The sequence below is a fragment of the Monodelphis domestica genome, chromosome 1, assembly GCF_027887165.1.
Source record: "Monodelphis domestica isolate mMonDom1 chromosome 1, mMonDom1.pri, whole genome shotgun sequence".
Classification (NCBI taxonomy): domain Eukaryota; kingdom Metazoa; phylum Chordata; class Mammalia; order Didelphimorphia; family Didelphidae; genus Monodelphis; species Monodelphis domestica.
In genome coordinates this window covers 636,363,107-636,388,218 of record NC_077227.1, presented here as the reverse complement: position 1 = coordinate 636,388,218, position 25,112 = coordinate 636,363,107, and the positions used below count along the sequence as shown (strand labels likewise).

The following is a 25,112-nucleotide window of genomic DNA, read 5'->3' as shown; positions in this document are numbered from 1 at the left end:
GTATTTCCATTTTACAGATGAGGAAACTCAGGCAAACAGAGGTTAAATGACCTGACCAGGTCCACACAGCTAAAGTACCTGAGATCACATTTAAACTCAGGTCTTCCTGACTCCAGGCCCATCACTTTATCCACTTCCCCAACTCTAAAATAAATGTAATAATACTGAAAATGAGGGCAGAAAAGACAGAAGCTATTGATTTTTTCATCTTGGAGAGTCATGTTTCAGAGGAAAATTCCACACACAAAGGACCTGAGGACACCCATTTCTTTCTCAGATTCATCTGTCCTTTCTCAACTGAACCTATAAGTATAAATATCTAATCTAGGATCATTAGTGTTGGCTCCCCTATAAGGGCACAAGGTATCAAAAATAGAAGGGCTTTTACTTAAAACATTAAAAAATATAGAAAGAAATTCTACTCATACCATATATAAACCACATGCCATCAAGAAGCTCCCTAACTTTTCTAGAGGGCCATTTGCCCCTAGTTATAGTTGTACACTAAGTAGAGCATAGGGAAACAATGTGAGCAAAACCATGGCAGTAAAGCACATACAGAAGAGAACAGTTTGGTTTACTGCTGTGAAGAATTCATAGAAACATAAAAATCCATCATAATTATCTTAGTTTGGCCTCTTCTCAAAGAGGGAGGACCTCAAAGTTCATGAAGGAATCAAGAGGCCACCATTTTTCTGATGGATAGGTCAACTCTCCTAAAATATTTGTGCCATCCACATGACCCACGGTACTACCTTGGATGGAACCTCAATTTGCAAGGTCCAGATTTTCTCTCCTTCAGGAACCTGTACTTCATTTGAAAATTCAGCAATACAATCAATTTTCCCAACTGCCTAGTTTTTCAAAGCTGTCATGCCTCCTTTACCAGCTCCCTGTTGCAAGTGTCTATCTGTCTCCTCTCTCTCTCCTTCTGTGTGTGTGTGTGTGTGATTTCTCTCTCTCTTTCTCTGTCTCCTCTGTCTCTCCCTCTCTCCTCTCTCTGTGTCTCCTCTCTTTCTGTGTCTCCTCTCTCACTCCGTCTCCTCTCTCTGTGTGTCTCCTCTCTCTCTCTCTGTGCCTCCTCTCTCACTCCGTCTCCTCTCTCTCTCTGTATCTGACAAAGCAAAAGCAAAAATAGGCCTGATTAAAAGGGATAGGGAAGGTAAATACATTCTGATAAAAGGGAGTATAGACAATCAGGAAATATCACTACTCCACATGTATGCACCAAATGGTATAGCACCCAAATTTCTAATGGAGAAACTAAGAGAATTGAAGCAGGAAATAGATAGTAAAACCATATTAGTAGGAGACCTGAACCAACTACTATCAAATTTAGATAAATCAAAAAATAAATAAGAAAGAGGTAAAAGATGTGAATGAAATCTTAGAAAAATTAGTTAATAGATATATGGAGAAAAATAAATAGGGACAAAAATGAATACACCTTCTTTTCAGCAGCACATGGCACATGCACAAAGATTGACCATACACTAGGTCATAAAAACATGGCATACAAATGCAGAAAAGCAGAAATAATAAACGCAACCTTTTCAGATAATAAGGCAATAAAAATAATGATCAGTAAGGGTACATGGAGAGCCAAATCAAAAATTAACTGGAAATTAAATAATATGATACTCCAAAATTGATTAGTTAAAGAACAAATCATAGAAACAATAATTTCATTGAAGAAAATGACAATGGTGAGACATCCTTTCAAACCTTATGGGATGCAGCCAAAGCTGTACACAGAGGAAAATTCATATCCCTGAGTGCATATATTAATAAATTAGGGAGGGCAGAGATCAATGAATTGGACATGCAAATCAAAAAACTTGAAAGCAAACAAATTAAAAACCCCAGAAGAAAACCAAATTAGAGATCCTAAAAATTAAGGGAGAAATTAATAAAATCGAAAGTGATAGAACTATTGGACTAATAAATAAGACTAGAAGCTAGCACTTTGAAAAAACAAACAAAATAGACAAAGTACTGGTCAATCTAATTAAAAAAAGGAAAGAAGAAAAGGAAGTTAATAGTATCATAGATGAAAAGGGGGACCTCACCTCCAATGAAGAGGAAGTTATGGGAAGTTAAGGTAATCATTAAAAACTACTTTGCCCGATTATATGGCAATAAATATGCCAATATAGGCAATATGGACGAATATTTACAAAAATATAAATTGCCTAGACTAACAGAAGAAGAAATAGAATTCTTAAATAATCCCATATCAGAAAAAGGAATCCAACAGGCCATCAAAGAACTGCCTAAGGAAAAAACCCCAGGGCCTGATGGATTCACAAGTGAATTCTATCAAACATTCAAAGAACAGCTAATCTTAATACTGTACAAACTATTTGAAATAATAAGCAAAGAGAGGGAGTTCTACCAAATTCCTTTTATGACACAAATATGGTACTGATTCCAAAGCCAGGCAGGTCAAAAACGGAGAAAGAAAATTATAGACCAATCTCCCTAATGAATATAGATGCAAAAATCTTAAACAGGATACTAGCAAAAAGATTCCAGCAAGTGATCAGGAGGGTCATTCACTATGATCAAGAAGGATTTATACCAGGAATGCAAGGATGGTTCAATATTAGGAAAACCATCCACATAATTGACCATATCAACATGCAAACCATCAAAAATCACATGATTATCTCAATAGACGCAGAAAAAGCCTTTAATAAAATACAACACCCATTCCTTCTAAAAACACTAGAAAGGATAGGAATAGAAGGGTATTTCCTAAAAATAATAAACAGTATATATATAAAACCATCAGCAAACATCATCTGCAATGGGATAAACTAAATGCATTCCCAATAAGATCGGGAGTGAAACAAGGATGCCCATTATCACCACTATTATTTAATATTGTACTAGAAACACTAGCAGTAGCAATTAGAGAAGAAAAAGAAGTTGAAGGTATTAAAATTGGAAATGAGGAGACCAAGCTTTTACTCTTTGAGGATGATATGATGGTCTACTTAAAAAATCCTAGAGAATCAACTAAAAAGCTAGTGGAAATAATAACTTTAGCAAAGTAGCAGGATACAAAATACATCCACAGGATATAAAATAAACCCACATAAGTCATCAGCATTTCTATACATCTCCAACACATCACAGCAGCAGGAAATAGAAAGAGAAATCTGTAGGATTCCAGGCATATACATCTGGAAAATGTGATTGATGTATTGATATTATATTATACTTGGTCAGAGCAGTTAATGAGACAACTCAGAGGCCAGAAGAATCTCTGGGCCTGAGCCACAGAGGGCTCAGCTCTGGCCTGGTCAGACAGCATTCCAATGCATGATTTATGAGCTGGCCATGCGGTCTTTGAGTTTGGAAATAGCGGGCTGAATTTACCACGCCTCTAGCTTATACGTCATTGACATGTCAAGCCAATGTAAATCCACTACGCGTTGTTACATATGCGTTACGTACCTCCTAATCACCACTACAATGAAAAGACAGGAACGGCGCAACTCCTCTCCCTTCTCTTTATCTCTAGCCCTGGCCATGGCCTTCTGGACCTCTCCTTATCAGGAGCCTTGCTCTGGTTCTCTAAGTATCTTCTTCCTTTGTTCTTTTGTTTCCCACTCAACAGGAGCTTAGGCTCCCCATCTTTTCTATAGCCATTCTTGGCCACCTCTATTCCTATCTAGGAATTCTTCATTCCACATATTCTTGGCTATTCATATCTTCCTTCACTGAAGGCCCTACAAAGGAAGATATCAAAGGATATGTAGCGCCCTTTCCTTATCATTCAATTGATCTGTGTGTCTTTCTTAATTTGTTAACCCTATCTCCAGACTTCTGTTCTCCCCCTCAAGTTACATTACTTAGATTTCCCTTTTATGCAGTGGTTGCTGGTAGACCACTGTAGAAATCCCATTCAAAATCACCTTAGACAATATAAAATACTTGGGAATCTATCTGCTGAGACAAACACAGGAACTATATGAACACAACTACAAAACACTCTCCACACAACTAAAACTAGATCTGAGCAATTGGAAAAACATTAACTGCTCATGGATGGGACAAGCTAACATAATGAAAATGACCATCCGACCCAAACTTATCTATTTATTTAGTGCCATACCCATGGAACTTCCAAAAAACTTCATTACGGAATTAGAAAAAACCATAACAAAGTTCATTTGGAAGAACAAAAGATCAAGGATATTCAGGGAAATTATGATAAAAAATGCGAAGGAAGGCGGCTTTGCAATTCCTGATCTCAAATTATACTACAAAGCAGTGGTCATCAAAACAATTTGGTACTGGCTAAGAGACAGAAAGGAGGATCAGTGGAATAGACTTGAGGTAAGGGACCTCAGCAAAACAGTCTATGACAAATCTAAAGACCCTAGCTTTTGGGACAAAAATCCACTATTTGGGGAAAATTGGAAGATAGTGTGGGAGAGATTAGGCTTGGACCAACACCTCACACCCTACACCAAGATAAACTCAGAATGGATGAATGACCTGAACATAAAGAAGGAAACTATAAGTAAATTAGGTGAACACAGAATAGTATATATGTCAGACCTTTGGGAAGGGAATAATTTTAAAACCAAGCAAGACTTAGAAAGAGTCACAAAATGTAAAATAAATAATTTTGACTACATCAAATTAAAAAGTTTCTGTACAAGCAAAACCAATGTAACCAAAATCAGAAGGGAAATAACAAACTGGGAAACAATCTTCATAACAAAAAACTCCAACAAAGATCTAATTACTCAAATTTATAAAGAGCTAAACCAATTGTGCAAAAAATCAAGCCATTCTCCAATTGATAAATGGGCAAGGGACATGAATAGGCAATTTTCAGTTGAAGAAATCAAAACTATTAATAATCACATGAAAAAAGTGTTCTAAATCTCTTATAATCAGAGAGATGCAAATCAAAACAACTCTAAGGTATCACCTCACACCTAGCAGATTGGCTAACATGACAGCTATGGAAAGTAATGAATGCTGGAGGGGATGTGGCCAACTGGGGACATTAATTCGTTGCTGGTGGAATTGTGAATTGATCCAACCATTCTGGAGGGCAATTTGGAACTATGCCCAAAGGGCACTAAAAGACTGCCTGCCCTTTGATCCAGCCATAGCACTACTGGGATTGTACCCCAAAAAGATCATAAAGAAAAAGACTTGTACAAGAATATTCATAGCTGCACTCTTTGTGGTGGCAAAAAATTTGAAAATGAGGAGATGCCCTTCAATTGGGGAATGGCTGAACAAATTGTGGTATATGTTGGTGATGGAATACTATTGTGCTCAAAGGAATAATAAAGTGGAGCGATTCCATGTCAACTGGAACAACCTCCAGGAATTGATGCAGAGTAAAAGGAGTAGAACCAGAACATTGTACCCAGAGACTGATACATTGTGGTACAATCGAAGGTAATGGACTCCTCCATTGGTGGTAATGCAATGACCCTGAACAACCTAGAGGGGTACAGGAGAAAAAACACTATCCACATGCAGAGTAAAAACACTAAAGAAAAACTACTGCCTAATGACATGAGTTAAAGGGGATATGAATGGGGAAATAGACTCCAAATGAGCATCCTATTGCAAATACCAACAACATGGAAAGATGTTCTGATCAAGAACACAGAGGATACCCAGTCAAACTGCACATCGGCTATGGGAGGGGGGAGGGAGGGAAATAAAATAAAATGATTTTTGTAACCAAGGATCAATGTTTGAAATTAAAAATAAAAAAATAAAAGATACAACTTTTGCACACAAAAAAAAAAAAGAAAGAAAGAAACCAGTTGTTCCAAGAACAGCTCTGAGTTTCTTTTTGTTCTTAAGAGCACTCAAGTTTCTGGATATCTGCTATTTTCTGTGTGATACTTCTGGAGCCCTCTGATAATACAAAACCAAGATAATGCACTCGAGGCAAAACCCACTATAATTTTGCCTTGAAGATTTTATGCCCAAGTTTATATAATTCTAACAAAAGAATCTTGCTATCTCTGAGACACACCTTAGCGTTTGGGGATGCAAGGAGAATGTTATCCACAAAATGCACTAATTTACTTTCTTTGTATGTCTTGGTTTTTAGATCTCTATTTAAAATTTGTGAAAATTGGCTTGTTGAGTCCAGGAACCCTGTGGAAAACAAGTCCAGATCCCACTGGTTTTTTTTTTTCCCCAGGTAAAAGCAAAGATCTTTTGAGAATCCTCATGGATTGGTATTGAAAAAAAAAAAAGAAACTGATCATAAATCAACCATGGTAAAATATCTTGCCTGACTTGGAATGGAAGACATTATAGCAGCTGGACTTGGTACAATAGTATGTGTCCTTATCACATAATCATTGACTGCTCTTAAATCCTGTATGAATCTATATACCACTTTGCCATTTTGATCTAGCTTTGGCTTTTTGATTGGAAGCATAGCTGTATTATATTCATAGAAGCAAGGCATTATGATCCCTTGTTGGATTACGGATTCAATGATTGGTCTAATACCCTCTATTGCTTCTTTAGTTAAGGGATATTGAGGTACACAAGGAACTTCCTTAGTCCTTACCCTTACAGGAGTAGCTGATTTCAATAGACCTACATCTGTGGAAGACTTTGACCCTAAACCTTCAGGGATATCCTCAAGTATTGGATGAATTGAATCCAAGTTATCCTCTGTACTGACTGAATCTAAGAACAGCAATGGAAAAGCTTTCAGAGATTCTTCTGGTAGATGTAATGATATATCACCAGTATCAGTACATTAGATTGCTGCCCATAATTTACATAACAAATCCCTACCTAAAAGATTCATGGGACAGTCTGGCATACAAAGAAATGCATGCTCCACAGATAAAGGACCTAAAGTAATCAGTTTTGGTTGTAATTTTGCTACTCTCTCTGGTTTATCAATAGGTCCTTTAACTTCCATTGTACCAACAGCTCTACAATTCCTAGGAAGACTTTGTAAAACTGATTTACTTGCTCCAATATCAACCAGAAGATCATAAATCTGGTCTCCTATAGTAACATACATATGGTTCTGTACTGTTTGGAGGTTGAAATGTTTCCAATACTGGTGCTAGCACAGTAACATCAGTACAAAGCTCAGTCATTTTCTGTCCATCCAAGTTTACATCTGCTTGAACTGCATGATATTCCCAGGATTTAACATCTTTATCACCATCTTCAGCTTTTATACTACTATCCTTGGTCCTCATACTCTCTACCTTAGTATCATTGTTCTCATTTATAATCACATTATCATTATTCAGTTTACATTCTTCACTACTTTCCATTATTTTACAATCATTAGAATTTTCTACTAATTTTACATTAGAATATTTTCCCCCTACATTTATTAACACTAATTACAGTATCCTTTGATTCAGTCACATCATCTATATCTTCATTAACCTTATTACCATGACACTCACTTTCATTTAATCTCATTTCATTTTCCCTTGATTCAAATACAGAACACTGGGTAAACCTTCATAAGTAACAAGCCCCTTTATTCTGATCACCCTTAACAACTTGACTATATTTAGGCCTTGCTCCAGACTTAACCCAGGCCTGCATAGTGTTTAGATCTGGTGCTTGAGGTCCCTGACAATAGGCATTCTGACATGAATTTACATTATTCCTTCTTAAGTAGTTATTCCAGCTATTATTGTTATTATTGCTGTTCCAATTATTATTTTTGCTATTCCACTTATTATTGATATAGTTATTCTGTCTAATAAATCCTCCATTTCTGTTCAATTGTTGGGAAAACTAGCCTCTGTATCTGCATTCCTTGACAAAATGACCAACCCTATTGCATAAAAAGCAACTTTTGGGACCTGATCTTCTGTCCCTAGGCTTGTAATAGTTGTTATTAGGTTTCATGGATCTTAATGCTGCCACTGCCTTAACTTCTTTAATTTCACTGTCTCTTGGTTTGCCCTCTGCTTCCTTCAATTTTCTTTTAGATCTTCTATAACTGTATCCCTTTCCTCATATTTATCCTCAGTATCTATGCATAAGTATGTTGCCTTCCTTCCAATATCCTCTAAGTCTGTCTCTTCTGTGACAAGGAAATCACTTTAAAAGACTGATATATATTAATTTAAGGTCGCCAAGGAATTCAGCTATGTAATTCCTAAATGAAACTCAAGTCAGCAGTCAACCTTTTATGGAGTTTAATTACAAACAGGATGAAGAAAGGTATTAGAGACAGAGAGAGAGAGGGAGAGAGAAAGGGGAGAGAAGGGAATAGGGCTTAAATACCCCTTCTGTTTAGGCTGGGCCAAAAGGCCCAAGCCCTTAGATAGCTGGGGCAAAGAAAGGAGATCAGTCCCTATTACTCACGTGACCAAAATGGAGAAACAGTCTCAGGGGCCTCCACCTCCAGCTTCCTTCAGAGCCAACCCTCAAAGCACCACCTCTCAGACCAAAAACCTCTCCAACCAACCACCCTCAGTCCTCAGACCCCTCTATCTTTAAGGAAACCATCCAAGTTCCCTCCCCTCAGTTCTCACATCTACCAATCACTGTCCATGTCTTCCCTGTGCCAATGGTGGCTCTAGCTTAACCCAGGACTGCCCAGAGGTCTGTGGCTTTGCACATGTCTGTTGAAGGTCATATTCTCAATAATTAAATCTTGATCCTTTGCTGCAGCCCTTCCTAAATCCTGTTAGGACTGAGTGGGGTAGAAATTGTATTTTCCAAGACCTGGTTCTGTCATTCCAAGTATCTCTATTGTATCAATTCTAAAATCAATCATGACTCAAAGAAATTCCTGTTCTATGCTTAAGCATAGGTCAAAGCCCTTTCCATTGTTCAGCAAAAGGTTTCTGTCCTAAAGTAATCTTAAGAAGGGAGGAGGAGGAACCTCCCATGCCAATGGGGTTCACATTCCAATAGAGTTCCCACTATCAATAGGAAATTTTTCAAGTATGAAATTTCCCAATGGTGAAATTTCCAACATTTATAAGTCTAAGAAATTTTAAGGTTTACACTTCCCAATCTGGATAATTATTTTTATAGAATAGTTTTATTTTAGGGATAGCATTTCCACAAAGATTCTTTTTATATGTACAATTGTTCCCTCTTCCAGAACATCCATGTTTATATATGTTTCAGCAGCTTCAGTAATGTGATCAAGGAATGTAGTAGGTGTTTCATTAGGCTTTTGTTTTATTCCTTCAAACTTAGACCAAGCATTTGGCCTTTTAGTGTATCTACCCATAACCTCTAAAATTGCTTGGCTGGCTTCTTTCATCATGTTATATTGTGTCTTGTTTTTCATATCTGTGTCATAATAATCCTGTGGCCATGGTATTAATAAGGGATCCTGCTTAGTTTCATCTATGAACTTGTTCCTTTCCCTTTTTGTCAAAAGTTTTTTTCATTAGTAGGGCAAAATCATTGTAATCTAGATCAAACAGATCAATGGATCTCTTAATTTCTTTGATTACCTTATTTGGTTCATCTGGAAAGGCAGGTATTTTCTTTTTTATGGACTCTATGTCTTCAGGGGTAAATCTCTTAATGTGTTTTTACTTGAAAGATCTCATCCCTAGAAATTGCTGGGAGATCTCTTAGAGGGAATAAGGTAACCTTCCCTTCTGCCTCTTCCTTCTGCAGTCTATTCAGATTTTTAGGTGTACCATCTTTTTTTTTACCTCAATTCCATATTCATTATTTATAAACTTTTTTTCTTTTATGTATATTTCCATTTGGTCCAGTTGTTGCTTCATCATTATTACCGTTTGTTTGAGTTCTGAATCCTTGTTACCCATACCATTGCAGTCTTAAACCCATTACCAATAATAAGTAACACACCTCTACACTTGTACACAATACACATACAAATAGCCCAGATGGAAGCATAAGACAATATAGTTTGCACAGTCAATGACATACAGGGTTTCATCCTTCTGCATTCTAAAAACATATAACACACTTTAGGGAACAGGGTGAATATAATAACATACTCCCAAATACAAACAATAAATGTTTTAACATGTCTCCAGACATGTTTACATTCATTAATAATCTTGTATATAGAGTAGAATTAGTGTTGGTGTAATCCACTGTGATCCCTTTGTAGCTATACACAATTAAAGAAAGGAAAAAAATTTTTTCAAAAAAATCCAAGATGGCTGTTTAGTCCATGTGCCAGGAGATTTAACATTTAAGCATATAGCAGTTAGAAATCCATAGTCAGTTACAGGCTGGGAAGATTCCATTTTGCTCTTAGCAAGTGGAACATTCCAAAGGTGGGGGCAACGGAACTCTGGGACTCTAATTGAACTGGGAAAGACATTTAAGTCAATACAGGAAGCAGGAGCACAGGTCATTGTCTCCAGGTCCTTTGGAGTGCTTTTACTTGACATCCAGGCACATGATATAGTGCAGAAATCCAGACAGAATTTAAAAGATACTCCACTCATAAATTCTGAACTGGAGATGTTCTCCAGTGGATTTTTGTACTTACACCAAGGAACAAGATTCACTGGAGCTACAGGCAAGACAAGATTGGGTGCCGAATTGACTGAGTGGAGTGAGGGAGAAAAAGGAGGAGGGTGCTCCTGAGGTTACACAACCAGGTGCCTAGAAGGATGTTGGGTATTTAGGAGATAGAAGTGAGAGGGAAGATGCTGGCTTCTGTTTCAGACATGTTTTGTTTGAGGTGCCTTTGGGATATCCATTTGAAATATCCAGTAGGCAGTTGGTGATGCACGACAGGAGCCCAGAAGATTGATTATGGCTGAAGTTAGGAATGTAGGAGGCCTCCATATAGAGATGGAATGATGAAGTCCCCAAGGGAGAGAGTAGAGACAGAAGAGACCTAGAAGAGAAGCTTAGATAGAACTCTTCTTGGTCTTCATCCATGCTGATGTTTATCTTCCCTTTGAAATCAGTTGACTATCCTGTAGAGACACTGACCTCAGATATCAGAAAGGAGAAAAGGATTCATTCTAGAAACTGTCATTATTATCTAAGAGCATGCCTGCCATGGGCAAGGTCCAGCCTCACTCACGATTCCAGGGGTTCCCGACAGGTGGTGAACGATCAGTCAAGAAAATAACAAACAGAAGACAGCTATATACTTATGGCCATGGGCATGCTTTGCATCTGATAGCTGCTCTGCCATCCCCAGGCTTGATGTTTATTTTTATACCCATTTTCTTGGCACACAGATACATTACCTAACATACATCTAAATGAAGATAATTAGAAAAGTGATACATTAACTTTTAACAAATCACTTAATTGACATTCTATATTCTTGTATTATGATTACAGATTCTTGACTGAATAAAGGTTTTATACAAGATAGATGATTTTGTCACAGTTGGCTTAATTTTCTCATTACCCTGTGAGGAGTTTTGAGCTTACAAACAATCAAGGAAATTACTTATTATTTTTAATAAAAGGGAATAACTAATCAGAAATTCTTAAAGACAATTCAATAATCATATCATTGAGGTTTAGAGATACTAGGAACACAATTCAGATTTATTAGACTGATCATTTCTCAGGGTTTACTAGGGAGTTTCTTAAGGGGAAGAATCAAGTCACTGAGGCATGATGAATGAAGCTTGGTGAACCTGCACATTTTGTTTGGGCCTTTATGATTGATTTGTATGCTGGCTTCATGAGAAAAAGTTTCTGTAAGTGGGAAAGTTCTGGGCTTGGCTTGTAGCTATGGTTTTGCTGGGAATTATGAACTTAAGTAAAAGTTAACCCATGATAGTCTTTTGAGAGTGGGTGTGAGGGTCTGATCTTTTGGTGACATTTTAGAGAATTAGGGTACAAGTATTTTGTTCTTGCATTATTCCTTAGGTGAGAGATGTTAATGAGAGAGGTTATGCAAAAGGGATAGAGTGGGCAGTCACATCTTGCCAAGGGCCACTCTGTAGCCTCCTTAGCTACCATGAGTGACTTTGTCAAGACATTGTGGCCTGATGACTCCCAGCACATGCCCTAGACAAAGTTGGACAAAGCACAATAAATGGATTTTTAAGACCTGGGGCTCATGAGAATCAGAAATGTGATATTGGGATGTAATTTGTGTTGTCATTTGACTCCTTGAAAATGTTAAAAGAAAAATTTGAGATTCTCCTAGTTTTTCTATCCTTTTTATTTTATTTTGAGGTGGTTTTTAAAAAGTAAACCTTATATTTAATGACATAGGTATTAATAGTAACTTATCAGTAAGTTCATAACCCTTTCCTATCTTTCTGAATTACATATTCACATCTGTGCAGGTCCTTACTTGGTCAGTAATACTTCAGGGAATTCTGATTTCAGCCAAGGCCTCTTCTTCCTTTGTTATATTTTACTACAGTATTCTTGAGTAGGTAAAAAATTCATCACTCCACATTTGATGATAAACTTTCTGAAGTTAGCTAGACTCCTTCTTGGATGAAATGGACTTGGAGTTTTTTTTTTACTTTTGTAGGACCTGAATTCTACAGGCAATAGGCTCCAGGTCACTTTGCCACAATGAAACACTAGAGGATTCACACAGTTATATCAATTAAGAGGCAACATGACATTGTGGATAGTGTACTACTTGGATCACAGGAGCACCTGATTTTAAATCTTCCCTCTCATGCTTTTAACTGTGCAAGTCACTTAAACTTTCTGTACTTAGGTATGTAAAGATGAATTTAGAAGCTGTCTGAGTGAGCTCCTCCAGGCTGAGTTCCAGGATCAAACTGGTGCCCCGCTGCTCATAGGAAGTGATCAGCCAGATCCAACTTTCCGGGGAAAGAGTTTTTGAGAGATGAAAAAATCCCAAATATATAGACTTTTCACCCTTGTGTTGAAATAGAAATATGTGACTGATGGGAACTGTTTCTTGTTGCAATGACTGCTCTACTCTCTTGCTGTGACTAGAGAGAGCTGCTAAGGTAACCTGAATCTGTTTGGTTAAAATGGAGGTAGGAATGGGAAATGCTGAGGGATGCTGATACACAAAGATGCTGCCACACAGGGGAACGGCTTTGGGGAAATGCTCTGGGGTTTGCCTACTGATCCTTACTGATGGCTGATGGATCAGTATATCTTTCTAACACCCCCCCCCCCCTTCACTCCCTCTCTTCTCCAACCCTCTCTTCCCTTGCCTCCCTCACCACCCAATTCTTCTTGAAGCCTTTAGCTTCTTCCCTTCCCCTCCCCCCTGAGTAAACTATAAAGATATTCTTTTCCTTTCCTTTTTCAAGTCAAGGGGTTTATTGGGATAACAGGATGGGAAACTGAGGTGAGAGGGATGAGGATGTCCCTAATCTAAAATGAGGGTTTGAGAAAGTATTCCAGTCACAAGCAGTGACTCTTAAGACATTTAGAGAGATGGAGGACAACAGCTTTTAAATCTTCTTTCTTCTTCACAAAGTCAGCAAGGTCTCTCACCTTAACCTCAGAGAGAAACAAAGTTCAAAATCTCTCCTTCAGCCTGGCTTTCCTCCAGTCAAATCTCAGAGGTTTCTCTCTTGATTAGAGAGCTCCCCAAAACCAAGTCAGCCCCCCCAAGGGTCTTTCAGCCAGCCTCAACTGCCCAAAGCCAAAGAACCCCAAAACCAAGTCAGCCCCACAAGGGTCTTTCAGCCAGGTTCAACCTCCAGAGCGAGAGTGACTCCAAGTCAAGTCCCCTCCCCCTGGTCAGCTCACCTGCCAACTCCTGGGAACATTCCATTTGGAACTTTCTTCTTGATTGACAGGCAGGTTAGGTCCCCAGTTTCTTGCATCTTGGCTTACAAATCCTCTCTCTCTCTCCCTCTCTCTCTCTCTCTCTCCCTCCCTCCTTCCCTCTCTCTCCCTCTCTCTCTCTCTCTCTCTCTCTCTCTCTCTCTCTCTCTCTCTCTCTCTCTCTCTCTCTCTCTCTCTCTCTCTCTCTCTCTCTCTCTCCCTCCCTCCCTCCCTCCCTCCCTCCCTCCCTCCCTCCCTCTCCCTCTCCCTCCCCCCCCCCCCCCATAGTATCTCCACCTCTAAATTTTCACATCTACCAATCACATCAAAGGCTTTCTCCAGGACTGACCATACTTTTAGTTCTCACCTTCTTTGATTAGTTTATATCTTTGGAGCTACTTCACACTTCTTTGTTAAGTTCACCTTTTGTTAGTTACTTGACCTTTTTGTAATTAATTTAACCTTTATAGTTACTTAACAGCTTTTTGTATTGAGGTCTAAAAATAGACTTAGCTTAAAGTTCTAGCTTCACTATAAGGTGAGAACTAAGTACCTTCATTCTTCAATTAGGAGATTACAAATTTATCTTCCCCTAAACTATGTCTAAGTAGGGTGGAGTAATGTAAAATACTACAAGACACTCCTGATTCTGTTAGAGTGTCTTCATTGTTGCATTCAGGAGATAGCTAAATCAAATCTTCTAAAGTAAGGTCTGAGTAGGGTGGAGTAGTTTTAAAATTCACAGGTACTTCAGTTGCAATCTAACCCACCTCACAGATCCTGCCTTTATCCTTTAAATAAAGGTACTCTTCATTCTGTTTTTCTTCACTTGGAGTTATTTAATATTACTACAATCACAACTCCTTGAAAGAATGAACTGTTATTTCCTATAAAAGAGCCGAATTATGCACTGGTCTTTGAACATGCAGCCACACAAAAGGAGTTTGTAGCTATGTAGGAAGCTTTCTTGCTAATCTTGGGATCATTGAGAAGATTATTCATAGATAAAGTGAGGCCCTTTCTTTTCTTTTCTTTTTTTTAACCCTTACCTTCTGTCTTGGAGTCAATACTGTGTATTGGTTCCAAGGCAGAAGAGTGGTAAGGGCTAGGCAATGGGGGTCAAGTGACTTGCCCAGGGTCACCCAGCTGGGAAGTGTCTGAGGCCATATTTGAACCCAGGACCTCCCATCTCTGGAACTGGCTCTCAATCCACTGAGCCACTCAGCTGCCCCCAGATCCTTTCTACCTGAGACGGTTCTCCAAGATTTTCTAGAAGAAAGGGACACAAATTCGATACATTTTGCAAAGATGGTCAGTCATCACTGGCCCATTTGGCTAACCTCCATCCTAAATTGGCAGTCTTTGATGTGTGGCTACTGTATCTTTTGGGAAACAAATGATGCTAAAGCTGTTTTTCTGTTCCAAGATTGTAGTATTGTGCTACGCTCATTCATTCATTGGATTCTTTGAGTCTTACAGTTTGAGGATCCTTGCATTTGCCATTTTAAAGAGTTCTTTTCCTAAGTTGGGGCTTTTGGTTGTCATCTGGGCACCAAATAAAAGTCTTTGGTCCTGTTGTTATTTTAGCAAATTGCTTCAGTACAGACACTTTCACGGTTATGCTTTTTGTCTTCCTTCTCTCTCTTCCTTCTTTATTACAGAGGGAGGATAAATTGTGTCTTGACACTCCAGAACTACCTCAGAATCTTGCCGATCCTCTAACCAGGACTCTGAGCTCAGGAGAGGTGGCCGACGATGAAGATGACCACTCGAGTGTGGAGTCCCCCAAAGTCCGTGGTCCCAGGCAACAACCTTACAACTCCAGTTCCTCTTTCTCATTGAAGTGGACGTCTTTGCTGAGCTCCGATTTATCTGCCCTCTCTTTATCCAGCCACAGCTTTCCCACCTCACCTGCCCCACATGGTTTCCTAAGAGGGAGAGAGAAGACAGGATCCCAGAGCCCATGGGCTGCTAAGGGCTCTTCCCTAGACTCCACTGCCTCCTGTTTGCCTTCTGGCTCTTTGAGCTGTGCTTTGGGCCCCGGGCCTTCGTCCCCTGGGCTGCGGTGTCTGGCCTCATGCAGCGATGAAGCTGGGCGCAACCGGCCTCGGCCCTCCTTCCAGGCTGAATACTGGGCTTGTGTGCTGCCCGACTCCCTGCCTCCGTCTCCCAATCGCCAGTCCCCTCTCTGGAATCCAAACAAGGACTATGAAGACTTGCTTGATTATACTTACCCGCTGAAGCCCAAGGCTCAGCTTCCCAAACGCCTCAGTAACCGCATGTTGGCTGACCCCTTCCTACACGACTCCGGGATTGACCTGGACAGCTTTTCCATGTCCCCCGAGAACACCCTGAAGTCCCCGGGGACCCTGTCCCATGACTGCCTGCCTGTAGAAGCTGATGGCCAGCTCCCTCTGGAGCCCAGAAACGGCGATGCCACAGCGTCCCTCCCCCCGGAAACCTTTGGGTCTGTGGCTTCTGCTCTCTTCACGTCCACTCCCAAAGCCCGGAGCAGGCTCGCCCCTGGGAATGACACGACCCCCACCAGCCCAGAGCCTAACCGGCCATCACAGGGAGCCCAGAGCCCGCGCAATGCTTTATCTGCACTTGTAGAAAAGAAGGGGTGCCGGGATGATCCCCAGAGGCTTTTCCAGGAGACACCCCTGGAATCAGACTGGGAAACACACGAAATTGAAATAGAAGATGAATACTTGGCCCTGCCCCCTCGGCTGACCCAGGTTTCCAGTCTGGCTCCCTATCTCTCTACTGTTCAGGCTAGTGACTCCCAGCCTCCTGAAGGGCGACGTTTCCCAGCCTCCTCTGGGGGCGGAGAGCCCACTCCCTCCCTGAGCCGGAGCAGGCACTGCTGCCCCAGGAGTCCCCCACCTCAGGTTCAAGAACTTGATAGGGAAGGAGAGCCAGGAGCTCCAGGCAGCCGCACAAGGACGATGGTCTCCTTTCAGGAAAGGCTCGCAGGGCTGCCTTCTTGGGATCTGAAACCAGAAGGGCTGTGTCTGGGGAAAGAGAAGGATCAAGGGACAGACTCCCTCCTACAGTGCGTGAAGGTAGGGAAAAGGAAATAAAAGGTTCCCATGAAGATGTCTCTTCCCTCCCCCCAGATGCACAGACTGAAATGATGGCCTGGCTCAGAGCTCTCCCTGGTGCAGGCTGCTGTGTGCCTGCTGTCCCCTCCCCCTTGGCGCCCCCATATCCAGGGACTTCCCATGGTCCAAAAAGAGAGTGATCCTTCCCGGCAGCCCCCGGGCTTCCAATAGAGAGCATGGCGTCACCTGCCACCTGTCACAGGGTGTCTGGGGCTTGTGCCTGACTTCTCTCTTCCTCCCGTGGTCTGTCACTTACTAGAAAGGATGTCTCCTACTACCTCTGGCCTCTTTGTACCAGGCGAAGTACCGCCCCGCCCCCACCCCAGCAGCCAGCCACTGACCTCAGCTCTGCCCAGGCCCCCATGCTGGCCAATGGGATTTTTTGTGTACAGTTAGAAAGGCTGCAAACTCTGTCTACTAATAAATGCTTGTAAATCTAGTAATAAACCTCCAGATTCATTTTTAATAACACCACCTGCAAGGGCAGAGCATTGCACTTGAACCCAACTCTCAGGCCTCGTTTTGTTATCTGCAGAATGAGGCATCAAAATAAGGTAATTTTCCACAACTCCTTCCTGGTTTGGTCCTTGGTCTGGGGGAGAGAGAAGACGCAGATTTAGGGTGTGATTTTCAGCACTATTTTAAGCCTGGGACTGTTTGTAGCCATTTGTTTTAAGCTGATTTTTTTCCAGCAGATACAGCCCTTTAAAGTAAACCTGCCCGCCAATGGCCCAGACTCTCCCAGGCCACCCACATGGCAGGGCCTCTGAGGTCGGGAGGGCGCAGGGCGAGGCGGGCCGGCTCTCACAGTGACAGCTCTCTTTGGCCTCAGTAGATGTTTTGCTGCCACCTGGAAGAACTGATTGGCTGGCTGTACAAAGTTGCTGAGGTGACAGACAACTTGATTCCCCCAAAGTCCAACCTGGCGAGTCTCAAGTCTTCCCTCCAGCTTTACCGGGTAAGCGTGCCCGGAGCGTGGGGGGCGTGGCGCGGTAGGGCGTGGCGCCGTGGGGCGTGGCCAGATGAGTTGGCATCCCCATTCTCAGCCTTTGTCCTCCTCCTGGGAACTCCAAGGCCACAGATCCAGGATCCTAGGAAGGGGAAAGGAGGGCTCCCTTATTTTACTCTTCCTGCCAGAAGTGGCTTCTGGTTTTTGTCTTTTCATTCATAGCTCCCCCGTTGACTTAGCACTTTAAGAATTACAAAACACTTTCCTTGCAACTTTGTAGAAAAGGAAGTGCAACTAGTATTAGCCCCATTTTGCAAATGGAGAAACTGAGACTTGGGGTAAATTGATGCCAGCTCATAAGCAGAAGAGCCAGATGCTGTGCTGAGCCCAGGCCCCAGGGCAGCCCCCTACACCCCCTGATGGTCTCTAGTGCTTTGTCTTGGCAGAATGTTTGTTATCCAGCTTTAAGGTAGCTCAGCAAAGCTCCCTCAGGCTTCTTTCTGCCAAGGGTTAGAGCCTTCCAAGCCTCTGCAATAATCCTGGGCCTGCTCCCTACCCCCCCCCCCCCCCCACACACACATTCTATTCTAGCCCTTCTGAAGTGCCCTGTCTGAGGCTGGGGGCTGCTCTGGGCTGAAGGGGGGGACAGACAGGTATGTCCTGAAGAGATGAACAGAAACACACAAAAGCTTCCCCAGAGTGCCAGAGGATCTGAGTTCTAATCTTGACCCTTTCACCAAAGTGACCTTGGACAAATTACTATAATTGTCTTGGACATATGTTTCCTCATCTATAAAATCGCTCAATTATTTTGTTTTATTTTTTTAAACCCTTACCTTCCGTCTTGGAGTCAATTGACTCCAAGGCAGAAGAGTGGTAAGGGCTAGGCAATGAGGGTCAAGTGACTTGCCCAGGGTCACACAGCTGGGAAGTGGCTAAGGTCAGATTTGAACCCAGGACCTCCCTTCTCTAGGCCTGGCTCTCAATCCACTGAGCTACCCAGCTGCCCCCTCACTCAATTATTTCAGAGACCCTTCCCAGCAATCCTATGAAGTCCTAATAGGAGTTGGTGGTTAGAAGAGCCTCTGGAGCAAATCCAGTGGACCCTTGGTCTTGGGCAGCCAGTGTCATTGGTTAGAGTGTTGGGCCTGAAGGCACAAAGACTTGAGTTCAAATCTGTCCTCAGACACTTAGCTTATAGCCCTGGACAAGTCACTTCACCTTTATTTGCCTCAGTTTTCTCAAATGTAAAATGGGGATAATATCAGCACCATTAATAGCTTCTACTTTGCAATTGTTGTGAAGATCAAATAAGAGAATCTTTGTGAGTGCTTAGCGCTGGTTGGTGCATAGTAGGTGCTGTATAAATGTTTGTTCCCTTTCCTTCCTACTGCTCTCCCTCCCATGACCAAAGTCACCCCAAATCTCAGTGAGGTTGTCCAGGAGGCCCTCATCTGGCAGAGGAGAGCACTGTTGCTCTGCTCACCTCTTGAGTTTGAGACTTCTATGAGGCTGTCAGATGTCTCCTCTCCCAGTGCAGAGATGATCTTCAATGCATTTTATTACAATTTGGAATATTATGTGAAGGAGAGCATCCATGTAGGGATGTCTAAACCCCAGCACACAAAAAGTGCTGCCTCGTACTCTGTGGTATCTGGTTTTACTTCAGAACCAAGTAAATTAGAATTAGTTGTTTGTTTATTTTTTTAATCCTTCCCTTTCGTCTTAGAATTAATACTATATCAGAAAAGCAGAAAGGGCTAGGCAATGGGGGTTAACTGACTTGCCCAGGGTCACATAGTTACAAAGCATCAGCAGTCAGATTTGAACCTAGGACTCCTATCTCTAGACCTGGCTCTCAATCCACTGAGCCACCCAGCTGCTCCTAATTAGAATTAGTTTTGCTTTGAGAAGTTCATGAAAGATCCCTCAGACAACTGGTCATGTCCTGGGCCATGGAGGAGAAAAGGCCTGGGAATCTCTTCTCAAGATGTGGGAAAGAGAGGAAATGGCATAGATGAATATGTTGGGTTTGGCACCAGAGAACCTGAGTTCAAATCCTAGTGCAACTGCTTGTTGCTCAGCCTCTCTTCTAGAAATGAGGAGGTCAGGCTAGATGAACTTGAAAGTTCAGACTGCCCATTGCTGGTGAGCTGTGCTCAGTCCCTGAGAAGGTCTCCTTCCACAACCAGGCAAATGTTCTCTGGCAGACAGCGGCAAAGCTGGTGTATTTTTCTTAGTTGCAAAGAGTCCCTGGCATTAAGCAAAAATGTTAGAAACTCTGGGGATGGAGGTTTTATATATTCTTCATATTAGAGCTCGATGTGCTTGCTTTGTATTATTTTAATTTTTGGCACTTTTTCTTATAAAACTTAATAAATGATATTCATAAAATGTTCATCTTTCTTTGTTCTGATACCCTTTTTCAGCAATTTAAAAAAGACATAGCTGAACACCAATCCCTGACTCAGAATGTCTTACAGAAAGGAGAAATTCTTCTCCAGTGCTTGCTGGATAATGCACCAGGTGAGATGTTTGAAGTTTCCCTTCATACAGATGATAGCCTTTGTCACTGTTCTCTCAAGAAAGCAGTGCCCATAGATCTGGTCATTCCTCTGCCCCGGGGGAAGAAGCCTGTCTTATACAAACTGCATCATGTGCCTTTAGACTCCCATCCCCTCCCCTCGGGGCAGCTCCGCATCTGTGCTGCTCACTCTTCCTTGCCCGCTCTTCCCAGGTATCTTTGCTTTGGCCAAGAAGATGGGAAACAGAATCTGTTCTTGACTATATTTTTATGTTCTTTTATTTTGGTGTCCATTGGAAGCTTGGTTTTAGAGACACAGGTGTGATTGTGTAAGGGTAGATAATTGGGTCTTTGGTTTAGAGATAAAGAAGGGGGAAGGAAGAGATAAAGCGTGAGTACATGGCGACCGTGAAGAATGTGGCCAATTTTTTAAAAGTGAGTCAAGGTCTGTGAATGAAAAATGAATCTAGAGATTTTGTATTTTGTATTCAGCATTGTGCTAGAAGCATAAACCTGGATCCCAGCCTAGAAGGAGCTTATAGTGTGATTGAGGATATAAATACATTTGTGAGAGGGGGAAACCTTCTATCTCTTGAAGCAGCATATTCTACATATGAATAGCTCTAATTTTTAGAAAGTTACTATATATATGAAGTGGAGCCAGTTGTGACATACCTTTATGATTTGTTCCATCTTCATTCATCTGTACATGAGTAGAAATGAAGGCAAAGGGGCAGTAAATAGCTCAGTGGATAGAGCCAAGCCTAGAGTTGGGGACCTGGGTTCAGATCTAGCCTAGCAATATGACCCTAGGCAAATCACTTAACCCCATTACCTAGCCCTTATTATTCTTCTGCCTTGGAACCAGTACACAGTATTGATTCTAAGGTGGAAGGAAAGGGCTTTTAAAAAGTAGTTTTTTTCATGTCATTGGAAAAAATAAAATATATTTTTAATTGAAAAATTTTATTTAATTTAAAATATTTTTCTATGTTTCCATGATTCATGTTCTTTCCTCCTCCCCCCCCCACCCCTCTAGCCAATGAGCAATTCCACTGGGTTTTACATGTGTCATTAATCAAGACCTATTTCCATATAAAATTTTTTTTTTAAAGAGAGTTAGTAGAGTTTGGATAGACACCATGAATGAAGTCAGAACTGGAGAGGAAGAGTACCTGGAACAAGTTGAACCTGACTAGATTATGCATGCATGTTGGGGAAGGAAGCACTTAACTAGGTAGATTGAACCCAAGTTGTGGAAGGGCTTTGACAACCACTTAGAGGAGTTTCAGTTTGATAGAGTAGGAAATGGAGGAATCACAAACAGTATATAAGCAAGAGAATAACAGGAAAACACTGGTGTGTCCCCAAAATGTTTGGGTCAGTATCTTAACTCTTTCTTTTATCTTTAACTTTTATCTTTCCCCTTCAGCTTTCCTTTTAGCAGTTCTTCTCTATCCATGTTGGTTTTCACCAGAGTGGTAGTGGGAGTAGACAGAGTGAGTCTCTTCTATTTTTGGTAGCATTCCTAAAGGGTATAGGTAGGAGGGAAGAGGCATACAAGGGGAAAAATAGATGTAACTAGAGAAAAGTTCTTAGTTAAGGAGATAATATGTTCAGGAGAAAAGTGAGTTTCTGGATGATAGGTTCTTGGTCATAGTTAGAAAATTTTTTATTAAGTTCAAGCTTCCTATGCTGTGCTCAGAAGATGCCTAGATCAGAGTTTACCAACCTAGACTCAACTGAAGAGAAGAAAAATGCCTAAATAGTCTTCCCTTGCTTTCAGTGCACCCCAACTTCTATCACTTTAGCACTGCAAGCCTGCTTCCTTGGAAGGAACTGGAGATGGAGGGAGCAGTATATAACAAATGTAAAGGATAATTTTATAGTTGTGACTTAATATCTAAATTAATCATTGGTTGCCAGGGGAAATCCCAAATAATAAAATACCCAAGTCAGCTGGAAATTATGGTGATTTTAATTAATATAGAGGAAAGGAATTAAGGAGAAGAGAGAGAGGGAAAGAGTTAATTTAAACTGCTCTGGCTTAGGCTGAGCCAGACAGGAGTTAAAGGCCTTGGCCAAGGGGGCCTCCCCTGAGAGTCAAAGGAAAGGGAAGTCAGTCTTATCACTTACCATGACCATCTCAAGGAAACTGTCTGAGGGAGCTCCTCCAGGCTCCAGTTCTAGGATCGAACTTGTTCCCAGACCTGCTCACAGGAAGTGATCAGCCAGAGCCACCTCTCCAGGGAAATAGAGCAAAGAGAGGAAGTGACACGCCCTATATAGACAGTTTTATGTCACTTTCCTTCAGTCTTATCTATCAATGGTAGCTTAGATTGATTTAGGACAGCCCCGGGGTCTGTCAGCTGTTTCTGCACATCCCTATTGAAGGCCATCCTCCTAGATACTTAATCCTTGAGTATGGGTGCAGACATTCCTGACCTTGTTAGACTAAATAAGGTAGAGCAGTGTAGAGTTCACAAGATGTTCCTGATTCTGTTAGACCAAGTATCTCCATTGTTACAATCAGGAAATAGCTAAATCAAATCTTCTAAAGTACAGTCTGAGTAGGGTGGAGTAGTTTTAAAGTTCACACAAAGAGGGAAAATATTTGATGTGAATTATGTGAAATCATCAACTGCATGGGGGGGAGCACACAGATTTGGACAGGTTTTCATTGTATTGGCTGCATCTCGGTCTGGGAGAAGGCCATATAGAAAGATATGAACTCAGACTGAGAAATAAGGAGGTATTAGTAGTGAGAATTATCTATTTGGAGTGTTTGGATTTATATAGAATGCTGGAGATTGAATTTAGGGAGGGGAAATTTGGAAGAGCTTTAGGGAAATTGAAGGTGGTGAAGGGTTGAAGATGAGAGGAAGGATGAGAAGAATTTAAGAAGAATTTGAGACAAAGTGGTAAGAAAAAGGAAAAGGGGGGTGAGAAGATGGGAATGGAGAATGAGGAAAGTGATGACTCAGGAGTTCAAGACCCTTACAAACAGTTTACTGTGATAGTTGTTCAGAGGACTACTATACTAGGAAGATAGAAAGGACTAAGGATCTTCACATCCAGGAAATATGAAGAGCTGGAGGAATTTTGAACGAGACCTGAAGAGCTTTAGGGACACATATTTTCATCCTTGCTCTTCCTCAAAGAAAAGAGCTTCAAAAGAGGCAAATTTGGGAGGTGACCAGCTAGTTAAGAAAATTGTATCTGAGAAGAGGATTTGGATTCCTGGACCCTGACAACTTAATAGATTAGAATTACATAACTGTTGGCCAGGGATGGAACATCTCTAATAAGGGCTAAGAGGGATGACCCTTTGTGGTAGCAAAAAACTGAAAACAAAGTAGACACTCATTGATTAGGGAATGATTAAACAAATAATGATATATGGATATAATATAATATTAATGCATCTAAAGAATTCATGAATATGAAGGATTCAGAAAAATTGAAAGATCTGTATGAATTGATATAGGAAAACCAAGGAAACAATTTTCTCAATGTGTCTACAATAGTGCAAATGGAAAGAATCACAAAATTAATCCTATACTGAGCTTGGTCTCAGAATTTTCTGTGAAAAAATGTGCTTTCTTTACTTTTTTTTTAGAAGTGGGGGATTATGGGTATGTAACTGCATATTTATTGTTAGGCTTAGTATGTCCTTTCATTTGCCGAACTACCTTTTTTTCTTTTTTCTTCTTTGTTAAAAAGGATGTCTCACTAGGCCAGAATGGAAAGGAGAGAAAGCAAATGTTAAAAAATTATTTTGCCTGGATCCCAACAAATCTAAGAAGATTTTAAACTCTAAAATCAATTGCCTGTGTATATATCCATTGAGCAATACCATCAAGAGAAACTACAATGTGTGTGGGGGGGAAGGGGAGGAGAAACATAGCTGAAAACACCTAGAAATTCATAAAAGAGAACAAACAAAAGAATCAGCAATAAAAACCATGGCTTCAGTTACCTATCCATAAATGCTCAGAGTATAAATAAGAACTCAAACTACAAGTATTGTTTAAGGAGGCAAGTTTAATGTCTTAGGAATCACTGAGAATTGGTGGGATGAGACTCATGCCTCTGAAAAGATATGCCTTATTGAAAAGGAACAGGAAATGAGTGGGGAAAAGGAGTAGCACCTTAAAAATATGTACCTATGTGAGGAAATCTAAGGGTCGGAAAGGAAGCATGTTGAAGGTCAGTAGCAGAAACGGGAGTCATATTACTGGTGACTTGGACAGAAAGGGGAAAAAATGGAAGTTGCTTTTGGAGATAGCTCACAAGCTGCAGCCAAAAAGAGCAGCTAGCAGTTTAATTGCCTTCATGGTGGTTTCATCCTTCAAAAGGCAGAGGAACCAGTGAAGGGAATATTTGTTCTAGATCTGATTCTTAGCAAAACTCTACTTCGCGGGGTAGAAATGTTGGGAAGCTGTGAAGAATGAGTTTCTGCAGACATAAAGAGAAACAAAAAGTTCAGTGATAAAGCACCCCACAAATGTCGTCTGTTAATGTGATTGCTGAGTGACGTCAAGCTCTTAGAAATATGTAGAGAATGGGGCGGTACCCTAAGATCAGCGAATGGCTACCGTTGGAATGATAAGCTCGACTTTGATACCTCATAGAATCTAGAAACCTATTCAAGAGTTAATGAACATCTAGAAGGAAAAATGGTGATCACAGAGTCAGCACGGCTTCACCCCTATTATTTCATACTAATCTGATGGGGGGGGCAAGACTACTAGCCCTTTAAGATCAAAAGAATGCTGTGGAGGCAGCCTACTCATTTGAGCAAGGCATTTGATAAAAGTATCTCATGATGGTAAAGTGGGGGCAG

At 41.0% G+C, this 25,112-nt stretch overlaps 1 protein-coding gene across 4 annotated transcripts in view; it reads left to right on the top strand.

The window, feature by feature from the left end:
• CEP68 (centrosomal protein 68) overlaps nucleotides 1-25,112 on the top strand; it is a 56,887-nt gene that overhangs the window by 23,645 nt on the left and 8,130 nt on the right. For 2 of the 4 annotated variants that reach the window (XM_056813919.1, XM_056813920.1), the window contains 4 exons: nucleotides 15,351-16,754; nucleotides 17,629-17,751; nucleotides 20,172-20,268; nucleotides 23,990-24,248. In XM_056813919.1, the coding sequence (XP_056669897.1) occupies nucleotides 15,351-16,754; nucleotides 17,629-17,751; nucleotides 20,172-20,268; nucleotides 23,990-24,177 (1,812 nt within the window). In that variant the 3' untranslated portion in view covers nucleotides 24,178-24,248. Of the gene's footprint in view, nucleotides 1-15,350; nucleotides 16,755-17,628; nucleotides 17,752-20,171; nucleotides 20,269-23,989; nucleotides 24,249-25,112 lie in introns of those variants that run through there. The other 2 variants (XM_056813922.1, XM_056813921.1) reach the window with 1 other exon arrangement.